Source organism: Lontra canadensis, unplaced genomic scaffold, assembly GCF_010015895.1.
Source record: "Lontra canadensis isolate GAN:19392208 unplaced genomic scaffold, GSC_riverotter_1.0 scaffold103, whole genome shotgun sequence".
Lineage (NCBI taxonomy): Eukaryota > Metazoa > Chordata > Mammalia > Carnivora > Mustelidae > Lontra > Lontra canadensis.
Window position 1 is genome coordinate 4,704,762 of NW_022631097.1, and position 16,438 is coordinate 4,721,199.

The 16,438-nt window shown below is 46.4% G+C and overlaps 1 protein-coding gene across 2 annotated transcripts; it reads right to left on the minus strand.

Annotated features, from left to right (window-relative positions):
• Positions 1–3,799: 3,799 nt before the first annotated feature.
• Positions 3,800–15,469, minus strand: LOC116855452 (complement C1q and tumor necrosis factor-related protein 9A). Of its 2 annotated transcripts, none has more exons than XM_032838194.1 (4): positions 15,388–15,469; positions 9,160–9,346; positions 5,968–6,030; positions 3,800–4,572 (listed from the first exon to the last, which is right to left on the minus strand). In XM_032838194.1, exons 2-4 carry the CDS (start codon positions 9,323–9,325, stop codon positions 3,800–3,802), a joined length of 1,002 nt encoding a protein of 333 aa, XP_032694085.1. In that variant the 5' UTR covers positions 9,326–9,346; positions 15,388–15,469. The 2 variants fall into 2 exon arrangements, with proteins under 2 accessions (XP_032694085.1, XP_032694086.1); XM_032838195.1 differs by lacking the exon at positions 15,388–15,469 and adding an exon at positions 10,728–10,760.
• Positions 15,470–16,438: the final 969 nt, after the last annotated feature.

Sequence of the window (16,438 nt, forward strand, 5' to 3'; positions counted from 1 at the left end):
CATCTCTATCTGACTAGCAAATGTGTGTGAAGTCATGTAGGTGAGCGCACAACACATAGCACAGACCCTTTATCAGGGCTACTTGACTTTATCGACCTAAGCCTTTTGTTCGGCTATTCTGCCTTTAAAGGAGGCACAAGTCAGGGCCTGGTTTGGTTCTCGTCTCAAGCCTTACCGTGGCCTCCCACAGATAAGGACACTCTGGCTCAATAAATGATCAGTCATGCTACCGCTGAGCGTTAAGTAGGGCAGCAAGGAGGGTGCAGGGGCTGGGCTGCAAAACTGAAGGAGAGACTCACTGTCAGGGTCATGACCAGGCTGTGTCAGCACCTGAAGCGGGTGCCTCCTGTAGTGTCGCTCTCTGGGTGCCTCACTTGGTTCCCCCCAGTCGTGGCTCTGTTCTAGAAGAAACAAGGAAAGCCAATAAAATACCTATAAACAGATTCATTCTGTATAATTCCAAGGTTTTCCATAACCACCAAGTAGTTTTTCAGTATTTCATTTACAGCAGTGCTGCCTGCCCAAAAGTCCCATTTTTCCCGGGGAATGAAGATATCATCACAACTATGTTGATTCAGTTGGAATACAGATAGAACGGCTTTAAGTCCCAATTTCTAGAGGCACACCCTGTCAGACAAACTGGACCCAGGCTGTGATTTAGAAAATAGTGTAGGGGCGCCTGGGTGGCTCAGTGGGTTAAGCCGCTGCCTTCGGCTCAGGTCGTGATCTCGGGGTCCTGGGATCGAGTCCCGCATCGGGCTCTCTGCTCAGCAGGGGGCCTGCTTCTCTCTCTCTCTCTCTCTCTCTCTCTCTGCCTGCTTCTCTGTCTACTTGTGATCTCTCTCTGTCAAATAAATAAATAAAATCTTTAAAAAAAAAAAAAAAGAAAATAGTGTAGCTTGAATATGCACTGAGCTTGCATCATTTTGCTTCTTTATTAGTTGCTCTTAATTAATAGAAAGTATATTAACTGATGTAATCCTTCCAGTTTTTTAGAGGCCTGGGACCATATGAATTCTTCCATTCCATCACTGCTATGCCCTAGGAGACTGGGGCACAGAAAAGTTGAGTAATGTACCCACTTCAAATTCCTTTGTCGTGGCTGGACCAACAAACCGTACACCTCAACTCTTAGTCTTGGGCTTTTTCCACTACAATCATGCTGCCCCTCTCCTTGGGCCGTAGACTACTTAATATTCTTTTAGACAAAAGCCCTGCATCAGACTGGCTCATGCAACACAATAGTCCAGAGGTATCTCTGCCTTCAGGGACAGCTGGGCAGAGGGGTCTCAACACTGTCATCAGACCTGGGGTGTCTCCTGCCCTGTTTGATTTTGTGTGGGGGCACTACAGATGAGCTACATGCAGCCACCTGAAATTCTAGCTTCACCTGAAGATCTTGACTCCCTCACCCCAGTCGGCCTTCCAAAGTGGCAGATGGAATCTCATTGGCTCTGATTGGATCAGGCTCCATTTTGGAAACAGTCACTGGGACCAGAAGAAGGTGCTGTTCTTATTGGCCTGAATCTTGTGTCCACCGCGGAGTGTGGAGTCTACACCCTTTGAAAGACTTGTCTGACACTGGGGAGGGTATATGCTGGGTGTGTGCTGTGAGGTGTGTAAACCTGGCGATTCACAGACCTGTACCACTGGGACTAATAATACATTATATGTTTATTAAAAAATTAAAAATTTTGATTAAAAAAAAAAAAGACTTGTCTGAGAGTGCACACCAGGATGCTTTGACCAGACGAGAGGGAAGTGGATGGTACGTGTTTCAACAAGAACCATCCACTGTGGCCTAAAAGGCAAATTTCTTTCCACCCCACTGTCTTAGTAAATCCATCTCCACCCTCCACTTTCCTCTGTTACAGTTTGGTGTCTCTATCCAGTAACCTCTGTCCAGTAACCACTTCTTTTTGCGTAGCTCCTTTAAAAATTTTTAAATTTAAATGAGCCACCTGGGTGTCTCAGTCTTTAAATGTCTGCCTTTGGATCAGGTCATGATCCCAGGATATGGGATCGAGCCCGGCATTGGAATCGGCATCGGGCTCCCTGCTCAATGGGAAGCCTGCTCTCCCTCTCCCGCTCCCCCTGCTTGTGTTCCCGCTCTCACTGTCTCTCTCTCTCTCTCTCTCTCTCTCTGTCAAATAAATAAATAAAATCTTTAAAAAAATGTTCATAAGGTAAACAGTGAAAAACAGCTAATGGAATTCACCTTGCTGGGTTTTGGTTTCCTTTGGGACCTGTGATCCCTTTTTTCCTTCTTTTTTCTCCCTTTTGGAATGGGACTGTCTATTCTGTGCCCTTCCCCCCCCCCCCTCCCCCTTGTATTTTGGAAGCAAATAATGTGTCTGGTTTTGCAGGTTCAGAGAAGGAGAGGGATTTTGCCCCAGGATGGGTCACACAGTAGATCTTCCTTACAACTGACATGGAGGATTTAGATGATGAGACTGAGGACTTTAAGTTGGTGATTTTTAGATGACATTCTTGGACTTAGCATTGATGTTGATGGATGTGGGTTAAGGAGAGTATATTTGGCACTGGGGAATATCGAGAATTTGGGGGGAACCAGAGCAGTCTGTTACAGGTTGAACTAGTCTCCCAAATAGGTATGTTGAAGTCCTAACCCTTGGTATCTATGAATGTGACTTTATTTGGACTCAGGGTCTTTATAGGTGTAATCCGGTTAAGATAAGGTCACAGTAGAAGAGGGTGGCCCCTATTCCAAATGATGGGTGTCCTTATCTGAGAGAGATGTTTGCACACAAGCAGACATGGAGGGAAGATGGCTATGTGAGGATGGGGGGAGAGCTGGAGGCTTCCACAAGCCAGAGCATGCGTGGGTCCACCTGAAGCTGGAAGCGGCAAGGTAGAGCCCTCCTTGAAGGCTTCAGAGGGAGGCTGTGCTGACACCTTGATTTTAGACTTCTAGCCTCCAGCCCTGTGAGACAGTCATTTGCTGTTGTTTTAAACTCCCCAGTTTGTGGTACTTCGTTACAGCCGTCCCAGGAACCAAACACAGGTTCAAGTCTGGCAAATGGTCTCATAAACAACTATTTTTGAACTGAATGGTGGTAAAAACCTAGGTTATAAAACAAGCAAAGTGTTCCATGGCTCTCTGGGATGTCTCCTTGTCACCTGCTTACAACTCTTATTAGTTATGAAATGGAATGAACATTTGAACACTTCCCTCTTCTTTCTCCCAGTGTCCTCAGAAATGCAGGTGAGGGCTAAGTCCTGATTTGGTTCCTCCAAGCACTAAAATGACATCAGAACACCAGTCCTATAAGAAATGTATATGCAAAGCACTCTTCCAGTAAGGGAAATAATGGAAAATCATAAATAACTTATAAGAGATAAGGCAAGCATTCTTTAAGATTTCATTTATTTATTTATATGATTTTTTTTTAAGTAATCTCCACACCCAATGTAGGGCTCCAGATCATGACCCCAAAATCAAGAGTGGCACGCTCTACCAATTGAGCCATCCAGGCACCCCCAGATTTTATTTTTAATTAATCTCTATACCCACCGTGGGGCTGGAACTCCCAACCCTGAGTTCCACAGGCTCCCGCGAATGAGGCTGCCAGGCGCCCCAGTGCAAGCATTTTTAAATTTACTCTTGGAAACAGCAATGTAAGTCACATAAAATCGGCCTTAGGATAGCTTTCCTATTGTTGTCTCTCTCTGAGGATTACAGTAATCAGAGTGAGTCGCAGAGCAGAGCCATCTGAGAACCTGTCCACCAAGCCAGCTCTGAGGGGGGACGGGGCGGCAGGTCCTGCACACCTGCCCGTCACTGGCTGCTGAACAGAAGGAAGCCTGTGAAGGTCGTGTCGTCATCCTCATCTGCGAACAAGCCGTTGAACCTCTCCCCGCCTGCGGCCTGCAGCCACACCTCGTCCCCCAGCTTCAGTGGCAGCACCAGGCCGCCCGACGCCTGGTCCTCAGAGCTCATGTAGCCGTCCTTGGTGTTCAGTATCTTTACCCCATTTTTGACCAAAGATACCTGAACGTTCCTGGAGAAAACAGTGATGTGGTAGGTGAAGTAATAGACGCCCGCAATGTGGCAAATGAACTTCCCCGTGGCCACGTCGTAATGATTGAACTCATTATACAGGATCTTATCAAATTTAATGGGCACATCTGAACTTGGAAACTTGCTTAGTACCGTGAGCCCCACTGTGAAAGCACTCTTGGGCAAGACTGGAGTCTCACCAATTTTCCCTTTCTCGCCTCGGTCCCCTTTCCAGCCTCTCATTCCCCGGACTCCTGGATCTCCCTGGGGTCCCAAGGGCCCAGCATCTCCCTTGGGGCCAGGCTTCCCAATGGGGCCCACGGGGCCAGGTAGACCCATTGGGCCTGAAGGCCCAGTGTTGCCCTTTAGCCCTTCTGGACCAATGGGCCCCACATTGCCTTTATCCCCCTTTTGCCCTTGAGGGCCAATCTCTCCCCTGAGACCTTTCTCTCCCATGGGACCAACAAATCCCTTTGGCCCATGTTTCCCCGGGGGTCCTCGTGAGCCTTGATCGCCTTTGACGCCTTTGGCTTCAACTTTTCCATCTGCTCCTAGATGGAAAAAGAGAGAAAAAAGGAAAAGATGATTTGTGAAACATCAACTTATAAAACCAACTTCGGCTTTGCCATTGTTGAGCATATGAATGAAATAAAGCAGTGCCCAGGTTCAGTATCTGCTCAGGGTCTGAACATTAATTTACTCCTAAAATGAGTGCACAGCACACACACACACATGCATGCACATACACACGTGCATATACGCAAAACACCTCAGACTCCTGTCGACTGTGTTAGTGTTGGGGTTTGTATTAGAAATCACAGCTCTCTACCATCCCAGTCTACTGCTCAGACTACTAAATGATGTAGATCCTTGAGAATGTTGTCTTTGGAAGGGGGAAGAATGTCCAAAGGCAGATGAACTCAGGCTGCTTTTGGTTAACTAAATTCACCCTACTTCTTTTCATCCTTTACAAAACTCCTCATGGGAGTGAGAACAGAATAAAGTCTTCCTCAAGTGTGGGAGTCACTGCTCTCTGCTGGCCAGGCCAGCCTGTCCACTGTACTGACTGTATGACCCCAGTCCCCACTGTGCATACATTCTCAGTGCTTCCCTATCTCCTCCTCCCCGACTGGAGAGCAGTGGTTATGAGCACGGAGTCTGGAGACAAATGCCAGGGTTCAATCCTGTCTCCTCCACGTAGGCACAATGGGACATTAGGCAAGCTGATTAGCCACCTAGCCCTCTGTTTCCTCCTCTGTAAAATTGGGATAATGATACTACCTCATGTACAGGCTGTCTTATTGAGTCGATACGTGAAAAGCACTTAGAACAACCTAGCACAAAGTGAACATTATTTGTGTTTGCTGTTGTGACTTCTCTCTCCCCATTAGTCAAAACCACCAGAGCCCTCCTTACCCCCCAGGGCCCAGTTCCAGCGCCACCTTTCCATGCAGTCTTGCCAGAAGCACTGAGTCAGAATTTAATGTCACTCCTCAATGTTCATCCACTAGACTGGCCTTTAGCGAACAATGGCCCTTGAACCAAATCCAGCCTCCCATCTGTTTATGTGGCCCACAAGCTAAGAATGGTTTGAATTTTTAAATGGTCACAAATAATATTCGGCACTACATGAAAATTATATAAAATTCAGATTTCCGTTTTCATAGAGTTTCACTGGAACACAGTCCCACATACTTATTTAGTATCCGTGGTTACTTTACATAGCAGTTGTGACCAAGACCATATGTCAGCAAAGCTGAGATTACTTATGATCTGACCCTTTACAGAAAAAGAATCGAGATTCTAGAGAGCAAGAGCGATCATGCCCTTATTGTTGGATTGTCCTCAGAGCCTAGGAAAGGACTTGTCCTTGGTGAGCACAAAATGGTAATTAAGTCACTGATGGCTCAGAATTAGAGCATGGTAAGATGAACACAATTTCTGACCTCGTTCTCCTTTCTCTCCAGTCATTCCATCCTTCCCTGGACCACCAGGATGGCCTGGTTCTCCTAGGTGGAAGAGAAGAAAACAAACAAGAGTTCAAGTTCTAATTCCACATTTCCTAGACAGTGGTCTCCATCGTGGGTATAGACTGGAGAGTCCTGGGTGTGTGCTCAGCCCTAACACACACACTGCCCCTCTCAGAAGTGCAGATGGAGAGAGGCAGACATGACTGAGCACCAGGGGTGCGGAGTTGTGTACAAGAAGTGAACTATGAAATGCGCTGGGTGGACCTCCCAAGCACCCAGCTCTGGGAAGACAGGACAGGAAAGGAGTATGTGCACAGAGGATCACAATTACATCTTTCTCTTGTGAGGGGAACTCAGATAGTGACTGACCATTGGAGGCACCGGGTGGCCTTCTCACTTCTCCTTTTCTATCTCTCTTGCATAGAATGGAATGGAAGGTTCACTAGCCTCCTATGAAAACATGGGTGACTACAGTTACCTGGCACTATTTGGGATGAAAGGGAGGATTCTGGAAGGATCTCTCCAGCACCTTAGAATGGTGGTAAACGTCACTGATCAATAGCAGACGCTATTGGGAACCTCTGGTGAGTGAGGTTTTGCCTACCACACATGAGTTTTGCGCTCAGAGCCGGCTGGGGTCTGACTTCCCATGTTATAGGTCAACATCTCTAGAGTCAAAGGCAGTCCTTGCTGTAAGGAAGGAGATTGGAGGCAAAAGACCAAGGAGCCATGAAGTCAGAGTTGTATCCTGTGTGTGTACACACACATTATGCCCACACGTATGCACCCACATCACACGTGTGCACCCATATCACACACACATGCACACTGTGGTCCTAGTGGGAGGGTGAAAGAATGGATTTCATTGACATTGAGGTTTTGCCATTAGCTTGGACTGGGCTTGTTACTACCCAGAAATGGGACTGAACTATTGCCACTCTAAAAAGTGGCATGGACTCACTGGACATATTCCCCATTGGAGACCGCACAGAGCAGACTGAAGGGCTGAGGGGCAGTGGTCAGAGAGATGGTTGGTGATCACCTGCTTCATCTAGCCCCCCAACAAACCCCTCGGAGCACCAGATGCCAAAAACTGGGAAACACTTAGATACACCTAGCCTTTCATTCATCTATAGAGTGGACTTCCTATAAGTAATTTGTTCTAAGACTCATTTCTCCAGATCTTAACAAAGACTTTTTAAAAATCCATATGCCAACAGTATTTGCTGGTAAAGCATTAATTTTAGTCCATCCTGAAGTTGCTTTCTGTGTATTATTTCAACTACTGTTAATATAGCCAGAGGAATATCTAATCTTCCGATATGATTATGAAGTATCAAAAAGGCTTCTAAATGTTCATCTTTAAGTTTAGTGACGTTTTCATACTATAATGTATTGCCGAGGAAAAATGACAGTGGTTTGTGGTCACATTCCACACAGAGTCCTGAAATGTCTAATTAATTGGGTGTGCTTCTATTAATAACTGACATCTCATGTTAAAGTTTACAGTGAGGATAAGGTTCATTTTAATGAATGTAAATATAAATTCATATGTCCAAAGTCCCCAAAATTTCTAGGTTTTCGTCAGACTTCTTGTCAGATCTGATTCGTTCATCACTGTTTTCTCCTACTCACTTACAGTTGAAGAGCTCACACTAAGACAGATGACAGCTCTCCTATTTTCATGGGATTCTTTCACGTTTGCATTATCAAGTCAATCTTCAATTTTTGATTTTTCTACAGAAGCATTTTAGGCACCCATCTGTTTGTGATAGTTTGATAGGACAATTTGAAAATCCCTTGGGCTGGGTCATAACCACAATACACCACAGTACACTGTTGGATAATGAGCGTGTGAGGGCTCCCCCTCCTCCTACAGGACACATTTCAGGCCTCAAATGGTAGAGGTCCATCTGCAAAGGGACCAAGTGAAGCCACCCAAGTCAATTCACATCTTAAATTTTTTTTTTGAAGATTTTATTTATTTATTTATTTGACAGAGAAAGACACAGCGAGAGAGGGAACACAAACAGGGGGAGTGGGAGAGGAAGAAGCAGGCTTCCCGCCGAGCAGGGAGCCTGATGCGGGCTCCACCCCAGGACCCTGGGATCATGACGTGATCCAAAGGCAGATGCTTAACAACTGAGCCACCCAGGCACCCCAATATTTTTAAAGCTCTTTTTTTTTCCTTCATGTTAATTTATCTTTTAAAATGTCAATAGTAGGGGCACCTGGGTACCTCAATCAGTTAAGTGTCTGACTCTTGATTTTGGCTCAGGTCATGATCTCAGGGTCCTGGGATTGAACCCCATGTCAGCCTCCACATTCAGCAGGGAGTCTACTTGAGATTGATTCTCTGTCCCTCTCCTCTAGCCCTCCCCCACTGACTCATGCTCTCTCTCTCTCAAATAAATAAATCTTTTTTAAAAATAAAAAAGTGTCAATAGTTTTGATGTTTTCTCCCTGCACCCAGATAGATCAGTCTGCTTATGTCTCAGCTAGGTGACCCTATGGTCAGACCCAGGCTCAAGAACCCCATTCAAGAACCAAGCTTATTAGTTGGTGTTATGGAAACCGCTCACATAGCCTGGCTTTTGCAGATCTCCTCCCTAGGGGCTGGATCCTGTTCCCAAATCCCCAAACCCTGGGACAGGCTCCAACAGAGGACATACACAACTGAGTACCGCTGTGTGGTTTCAGTTACCGTCTTTTTGTATTCTCTGTCACTGTACGTCACCTGCCTCACTGCGTGGCAAGGCAATAACTCTCCCCTGCTCTGCAGCCGGGCACTCTCTGCTAAACGTTTAGCAATCAGATTTCTCTATAGGCCCCGTGTGCCAAAGACCCACCATAACTGCCATCTGAGGCAGAAAGATCTACAACATCATATACTTCTGAGGATGGCCTGTAGTATCAGAGGTGATGGCTAACAGTTGTCCCCCCTAGACGAGAACATCCATGGAGGGGAAGCCCTGTTGGTCTGGTCCTGCACTGTTGCCCAGAATCTGACCTGGAGCAGGCTCCCAGCCCCTGCTTTCTGGGCAAGGGGTGCACGAATGAAGGAGTGGGGTCAGGCAGGTGATGGCTACGCTCATGATGAATGAACAAAGATCTAAGAGAAACAGAAGGGTAAACGGAAGGGCAGCTGAAGTACCAGATGCTGAGTACCTGCCTCGCCCTTGTCGCCCTTTGCTCCATCTCGTCCGTCTCTCCCAGGCAAACCATTGTGACCAGGATTCCCAGGGATGCCAGGGTGCCCTTGCCTGCATGTGTCCTGTGAGTTCATGTTTCTTGTGCAGATTCCAGCGACAAGCAGGAGCCACCAGATCCTCATGGTTCAGATGTTGGAACTGAACTGCAAGAGAGAAACACAGACCAGAAGGAGAAGCCTTCGTTGCTGGGGCCACAGACACAGCCCTCTTCCTTGCCGTGGGACCTGGACCCAGCCCTGGTCAACCTTGGACAGAATGGTCAGGGCAGAAAAGGGCAGGAGCTGGTGGCAGACAAAGCTGCTTGCAATCAGAAGGTCACTGCTCGGGGCACCTGGGTAGCTGAGCCTGTTCAGCATCTGCATTTGGCTCAGGTCAGGGTCCCAGGGTCGGGGGATCGAGCCCCATGTCAGGCTCCCTGCTCAGCAGGGAGTCTGCTTCTCCCTTTGCCTCTCCCCCACTGCTTGTGCTCTCAAATAAATAAAATCTTTTAAAAAAATGAAGAAGAAGGCCATTGTTTTTGGAAGGAACACACGTGACCTGGGCCACTTTTAATGGTGATGATCAAGGAGAAAGCCAAGTTCCAGGTCAGATACTTCCATGTATCACTCCACTTTGGGTAAACCACTTTTCAGAGCCAGAGAAGACATTAACACTTGTCTCGCAAGGCTGCTATAAAATCAAATTTGATCCCAATGTGCATGAAAGGACATTTCTTTTCTTAAATATTTATTTGTTTGACAGAGAGAGACATGAAAGAGGGAACACAAGCAAGGGGAGTGGGAGAGAGAGAGAGGTTTCCCGCTGTTCAGGGAGCCCCGTGCAGGGCTCGATCCCAGGACCCCGGGGTCATGAACTAAACTGAAGGCAGACACTTAACTGACTGAGCCATCCAGGCACCCCAAAAGCACATTCTCAATAGGAAAGCAAACAATTAGCATTTGATCCCTCTTCTAGGTAGATGTGCAAAATAATTGAAAGGAGAGACTCCAGCAGATACCTATACACCCGTGTTCATAGCCACCTTATTCACAATAGCCCAAAGGTGGAAACCACCCCCATGTCCACTGTCACATGACTGTTTGAACAAATGTGATGTACACAGATGGCAGAACATTACTCAGCCTTAAAAAGGAGGGAAATTCTGACACATCCTACAACATGGATGCACCTTAAAGTCTTTAGGCTAAGTGAAATCAGCCAGACACAAAAGGACTAGTGCTGTAAGATTCCACTATATGAGGCCCCCAGAGCTGTCACATTCACGGAGACAGAACGTAGAATGCTGGTGGCCAGCAGCTGCGGGGTGGGGGTTGGGGGGTGGGGAGTGGGAGCTAGTGTTCAGTGAGGACAGTTTCAGTTTGGGAAGGTGGAAAAGTTCCAAAAGTGGAGAGTGGGGACAGCTGAACAATGCAAATTTCTGACACTTAGAAGTGGCTAACGTGGTAAATTGTGTGTCACGTCTATTTTACCACAAAAAAACATAAAATGGAATGAAAAATAGTAAAGCCTTCCGAGCGGTCCTACTACGATCAGACGTATTCTTCCAGTTAAGGTTTTATTTCTGCGGCAGACCACTGAGAAGGGCCCACGCAGCGCAGGACACCCCGTTCGTGAAGTACCCCCAGGTTCCTCTCGCCAGTTCTCGATTTGCTTTCCAGCCCTGTCAGGAGGGGAGGCAAAGCTGGTGGTGAGGTTTGCAGGGAGACCTGAGGGAGCAGAGCAGCTCACTAGACCAAGTGTCCTAGGCAAAGGGAGCATGCAGCGAGGTCCCAGGCTAGTGTGCACAGGGACTCAGGGGACCCTCTCGATGACATCAAATCTCCCCAGGAAGGGGCACTGCATCCCTTTCGTGGAACCATAGTGGGGCTTACATCTCTGCTCATGGACTAAAAATCTGGCTCTCCATCTGACTATACTTTCCTCCTTACTGTATTCCCAGTACTCAGGATTAAGCATGGGCCCGTGTGTTGATAAATATGTGTCGAATGAAATGAATGTGTGGTGGCAGGTATAAGTTAGGACATACAAAAACAATGACATGAGGTTAGGGCACCCGGAATGTCATACAGTGCTGAAGGCAAAGGACCTCCTCTGTCCAGTCCTTCGGAAAGCTAAAGAGAAAAGTCATCTTAAACACGGTGATCTCATCCCGAAAATTCTTAATAATCCAAAATTTGTGTGCCGAAGATATTAACCACAGCATTATCTGTAATAGTGAAAAAACGTATACCACATAATGTGTGACCCTAAGTGGGTCATAGATAGAATATTATGTAACCACTGTAATAAGTAAGTAGTGCACGTAGAAACAGGTAAAAAATCTACGTTGTGCTGAATTTTCAAAAAGGAGACTAAAATGCCATGCACAGGGTGCCTGGGTGGCTCAGTTTTGGTTAAGTGTCTATCTTCAGCTCAGGTCATGATCCCAGGGTTCTGGGATCGAGTCCTGCCTCGGGCTCCTTGCTTAGCGGGGAGCCTGCTTCTCCCTCTGCCTGCCGCTCCCCTGTTTGTGCGCGTGCACTCTCTGACATATAAAAAAAATCTTTAAAAAAAAATGCCATGCACGTGATGAGTGTACCTATGTAATTATGTATGCATAGTGACAAAAACTAGAAGCAAGCATACCCAAGTGAACATGGTTGTTTTAGAATGGTGGGGTTATGAGAACTTTTCTTTTTTTTTCTTTTTTTTTTTTTTTTAAAGATTTTATTTATTTATTTGACAGAGATTGCAAGTTGGCAGAAAGGCAGGCAGAGAGAGAGGGGGAAGCAGGCTCCCTGCCGAGCAGAGAGCCCGATACGGGGCTTGATCCCAGGACCCTGAGATCATGACCTGAGCTGAAGGCAGAGGCTTTAAACCACTGAGCCACCCAGGCGCCCTGAGAATTTTTCTTTAAAAAAAAAAAAAAAAATTTTTTTTTTTACCGTGTCTATTAAAATATTTCTAGATCTATATTTTTAAAACCAGCAAGACTTGTCATCTGAAGGATTATGTCGCCATCTTATGGAAGCACCAAAATATCACAGGGTCCATTTTGATGCAAATAAAGTACTTTTGGAAAAGGAAGTACAGATGTTTCCCTTTGAAGTCACAAACTTACGCCATCTCAGGAAATTGAGTTGTTTTCTTAGAGCCAAATTCCATAAATAATCTCCACCATCCTCTTCTGTTTAACTCAGAAGTGACCGGTAGTAGTCGAATCGAAATGCCACAGACCAACCTCTGCCCAGGGGTCTAAATCTTTCCTTTTTAATTTTTAAAATAATGTGTGCTACAATTATTCCAATAATACAAAGATCACAAGATCATAAAGGTGTCAAATTAAGATAAAAGTCCATTTTGTCCTCCAGCTGGAGAAGAACTAAGATAAAAGCAAGCAATTATCCTTCTGCAATTTCTTTCTCTAGTTTTGTATATTTGCTTATACCGTGTGCCCAGCATGAAGGCAAACTTCAGTAAATGATTATGAATAACTGAGTATGCTTTGCTCCCAAATAGGTAGTGAGATGAGTGATGGCACTGTCTCTAATAAGAAAACTGAGAAAAAGGACATGAGGGCTTGCACCAGGAAGGCATATAGTAAACATTGTATTAATACGTTACCCATAAAAATAAAAAGGTACAGTGTGCCTGGGTGGCTCAGTGGGTTAAAGCCTCTGCCTTCAGCTCTGGTCATGATCCCAGGGTCCTGGCTCCAGGCTCTCTGCTCAGCGGGGAGACTGCTTCCCCACCCCCTCTCTCTCTGCCTACTTGTGATCTCTGTCTGGCAAATAAATAAAATCTTTAAAAATAAATAATTTAATTAATAAAATTAAATTAAAAGGTACATTTGTGGTCTCACAAAGCCATGAATTGGATCCTCAGTTTCATTAGTTCAAGTACAGTTGATACACTCAGCCTTTAATTTCTAGGTCTGGTGTTGCCCCAGAATGCACTGGAGCTAGGAAGCCCCACCTCCCTTCTCTCCCTCCCCCTCCCTCTTCTCTTAGTTGGATCACCCCCATCTGTTCTCCACACTACACTACACTGGGATCACTTATTTGGTGCCACGCTATGTTATTAGCATTTTGAAGATAGCAACAGCATCTTTTCACTTGCTTATTTTCAGTACATCACAGGCAAATATTTGTGGAATGATTTAAAAAGAAAGAGAGAAAAAGAGCTTTTGAAAGAAATATCCTGGCTCCAGCTGGGTACAAAGCATCATTTGGGAATGTGACTGGGTGTTAATTCTAATCCGTGTCAGTGCCTTTGGTGGAGATTGCTAGTTTTTCCAACACCTCTCCTCTCCTTGCTCCTGGTAATAGAAATTTCAGGTGGCATGTGGCTGCCCACAGTGGACACTTCCCAGCCTCCCTTGCGGCAGCCCAGATAATACAATGAAACTAGATGTGGGGCCCCTGGGTGGCTTAGTCGGTTAAGCGTTTGCCTTCGGCTCAGGTCATGATCCCAGAGTCCTGGGATCGAGCCCCACATCGGGCTCCTCATTTGGCAGGAAGTCTGCTTCTCCTTCTACCTCTGCCTCCCCCCTTGCTTGTGCTCTCTCTCTCTCTCAAAAAAAATAAATGAAATCTTAAAAAAAAAAAAAAAAGAAAAGAAACTAGATTTGGGCCAGTGGGAACTGAACAAGAGGCATCTGTGTAAGGACCACAGCCTTAAAGGGAAGGGCTGTCCCCTCCCTGGGTGCCTTTCCCCTTCCCCTGGCTGGAGTGGGCATAGCTGAGACATCTTGGACTCCTTGGAGGAGGCCAACACTTTAGGGATAGAAAAGTTCTAGTGTCTGATGATAGCACAGACCAGACCTCACCTACCAGCCCATCCCTGATATGAGAGAGAAGTCGAGGGGCACCTGGCTGGCTCATTCAGTTAAGTGTCTGCTTTGGCTCAGTCATGATCCTGGGGTCCTGGGATGGAGCCCCATGTTAGACTTCCTGCTCAGCGGGGAGCCTGCTTCTCCCTCTACCTCCGCCGCTCTCCCTGCTTGTGCTCTCTCTTTCAAATAAATAAATAAAATCTTAAAAAAAAAAAAGTAAGAAAGATAAGTATAATACAAACTTGCTTGAGCCGTTGTGATTTGGGGTCTCTTTTCCCTGCTGCTAAGCCCACATCTTCACTAACTCAAGGCTCCTGCTGTCAAAGGTTTGAGCACTCATCCAAAGGGAGAGAGGTTTGTGGACATGGGCAGTCAGCCCAGTGGTCAGACTAGCCAGCACTCCCTCCATCTACAGCCCTTCAGGCAACAGATTAAAACTGAAAACAGTCCCTGCCTCAGACCGATCCATATAAGCCTGTGAATCATAGAGAACAGAGGCAATCCCTCTGCTGAACGTCAAGTTCATGGGACAAAAGACCCTGGCCTTCTGCTGTGATCTCATAAACCTGACACACCGACAGGGTTCGGGGCAGACGCGCACAGACCGCAAGGGCTTTGGAGTTAGACAACCTCCATCCCGCCTTCCCCCCCATAGGTCCTTATTTAGTTAACTTCTAATTTCTGGTTGTTTCTCCTATGCTTGACCTAGATGGCTCCCTCACTACTGAATTTCTTGATAAAAGGTTACTTCATTCACTAAAAAACCTGCCAGAGGCCAGCTGAGCTGTAGTGGGTCTCCCAGCCTCTGAGCCTCTGCATCTGTGCCTCGAATTCAAGGGCTGGAATAAGCCCTAACATCCCTCCCAGATTCGACAGTTTAAGGATCTAAACATCACAAGATGTTTCCCCATCGAGTACGTTTTCTTCCACACCCCCATCGTACATTCCATGTATTTCTTCTTCAACATACGTGGAGGGGCTCATTTTTAAGCTACGCCTTGTAAATTAGTATAGTCATAAATATAAAAATGCACACACTGCCGTTTGTGCCAAAGAATCTGCCAGCTTCTCTAGAAAGCTCCCTCGAAGTCTGCTACTCTTACCATTTCTTCGACAGCATCATCCCTCCTCCCAGCCAGTTTGCAGTGTTCCCGCGGAAGAACTTCAAAATCTGCTTTTATCTCCTGTCCACTCTCTTCCTCAAGAATGAATTTTGAGACCAGCTTGCTCCTTGCCTACCCATAGCTCTGTAGAATCTGCCTATTTTGTAAATAATTAAGCAGGATCGTCACACACCAGAAATGTGAGAGCCGTTTTCAGACTCTGATGCCTGAAACGGAATTTAAAGACATTGTTTCCTAGTGCACTTACCTGACCCCCCGGGGCTGCAGGCTGCACCCAGGTGCGGCACAGACCAGGAATCAAGGGCTAACTAAATAGAATCACGCCTTCCTGCCACACAATTCCCCAGTGGGTCTATCTGCAAAACAGCAGGAAGGGGAGGGAACAGAGGAAGGCACAAGATGTCTTGGAAGAACTTCAAAAATCGCAGCCACACTGGAGTCTGTTAGCATCTTCTACCGGTACCAGTTCAGAAAACTTAGCTCCTTTCCCCTCCGTCTTTCTCAAAAAAGGGAGAAAGCAGGGTACACTTTCGAGTATTCTGGAAGAAAGAATCCACACAGCAGGCGTCTTCCCGGAAAGTGATGTTGGTGCCTTTGCTTGAGCAGCTTTCCTGCTGACCTTGGGCCCATCATGGGCCAACAGGACAAAACCGAAGACAAACAGGTTATCTGAATTCTAGACCATGGGAACGGACATCATTTAACGGTCTCTCTCACACTTCTGTGGCGGTCCTTTGATTTCAGACACTTGTGTAACATTAGAATTTCATGCTCGTCTCTTCACACACGCACACTCCCCTTCTGCCATTGAGGGGAGTATGATGTGATTTTTTTTTTTTTTGATGCCTTACAACAATTTTTAATTTTTCCCGATCAGAGTCTGTGAACATGGATCTTAAAAATAGCATCACGAGGACAAATGTACTCAACGCTGTATTGAGAACCAACTCAGAGAACCTAGTTGGGTTGCAGAGGCCACACGGAGAATGGGGTATGTGGGTGCAGGGCAAGTCCCACTGAACAGAGGAGACCCCTCTCTACTCGCCATGCCTCCATGTCCTCATCTGGCCCGCAGGCGAAGCAGTCCCAGCGTCACAGGGAAGTGGCAGGATTTAATTCAGTGACCTTAGCAGAGCCGGTTTCTCTTCCACCAGCCCGTTAACAGGCTCAACTCTTGATCCCTGAAGCACCCAGACACCTTCAGTCCTTCCTCAGCGGGAGGGAACAGCAGCTGACAATTCCTCCTTTCTGCTTTTGCTGTCCTCCCCTGCCCCATGTCATCCTTATCTTCCTCCTTC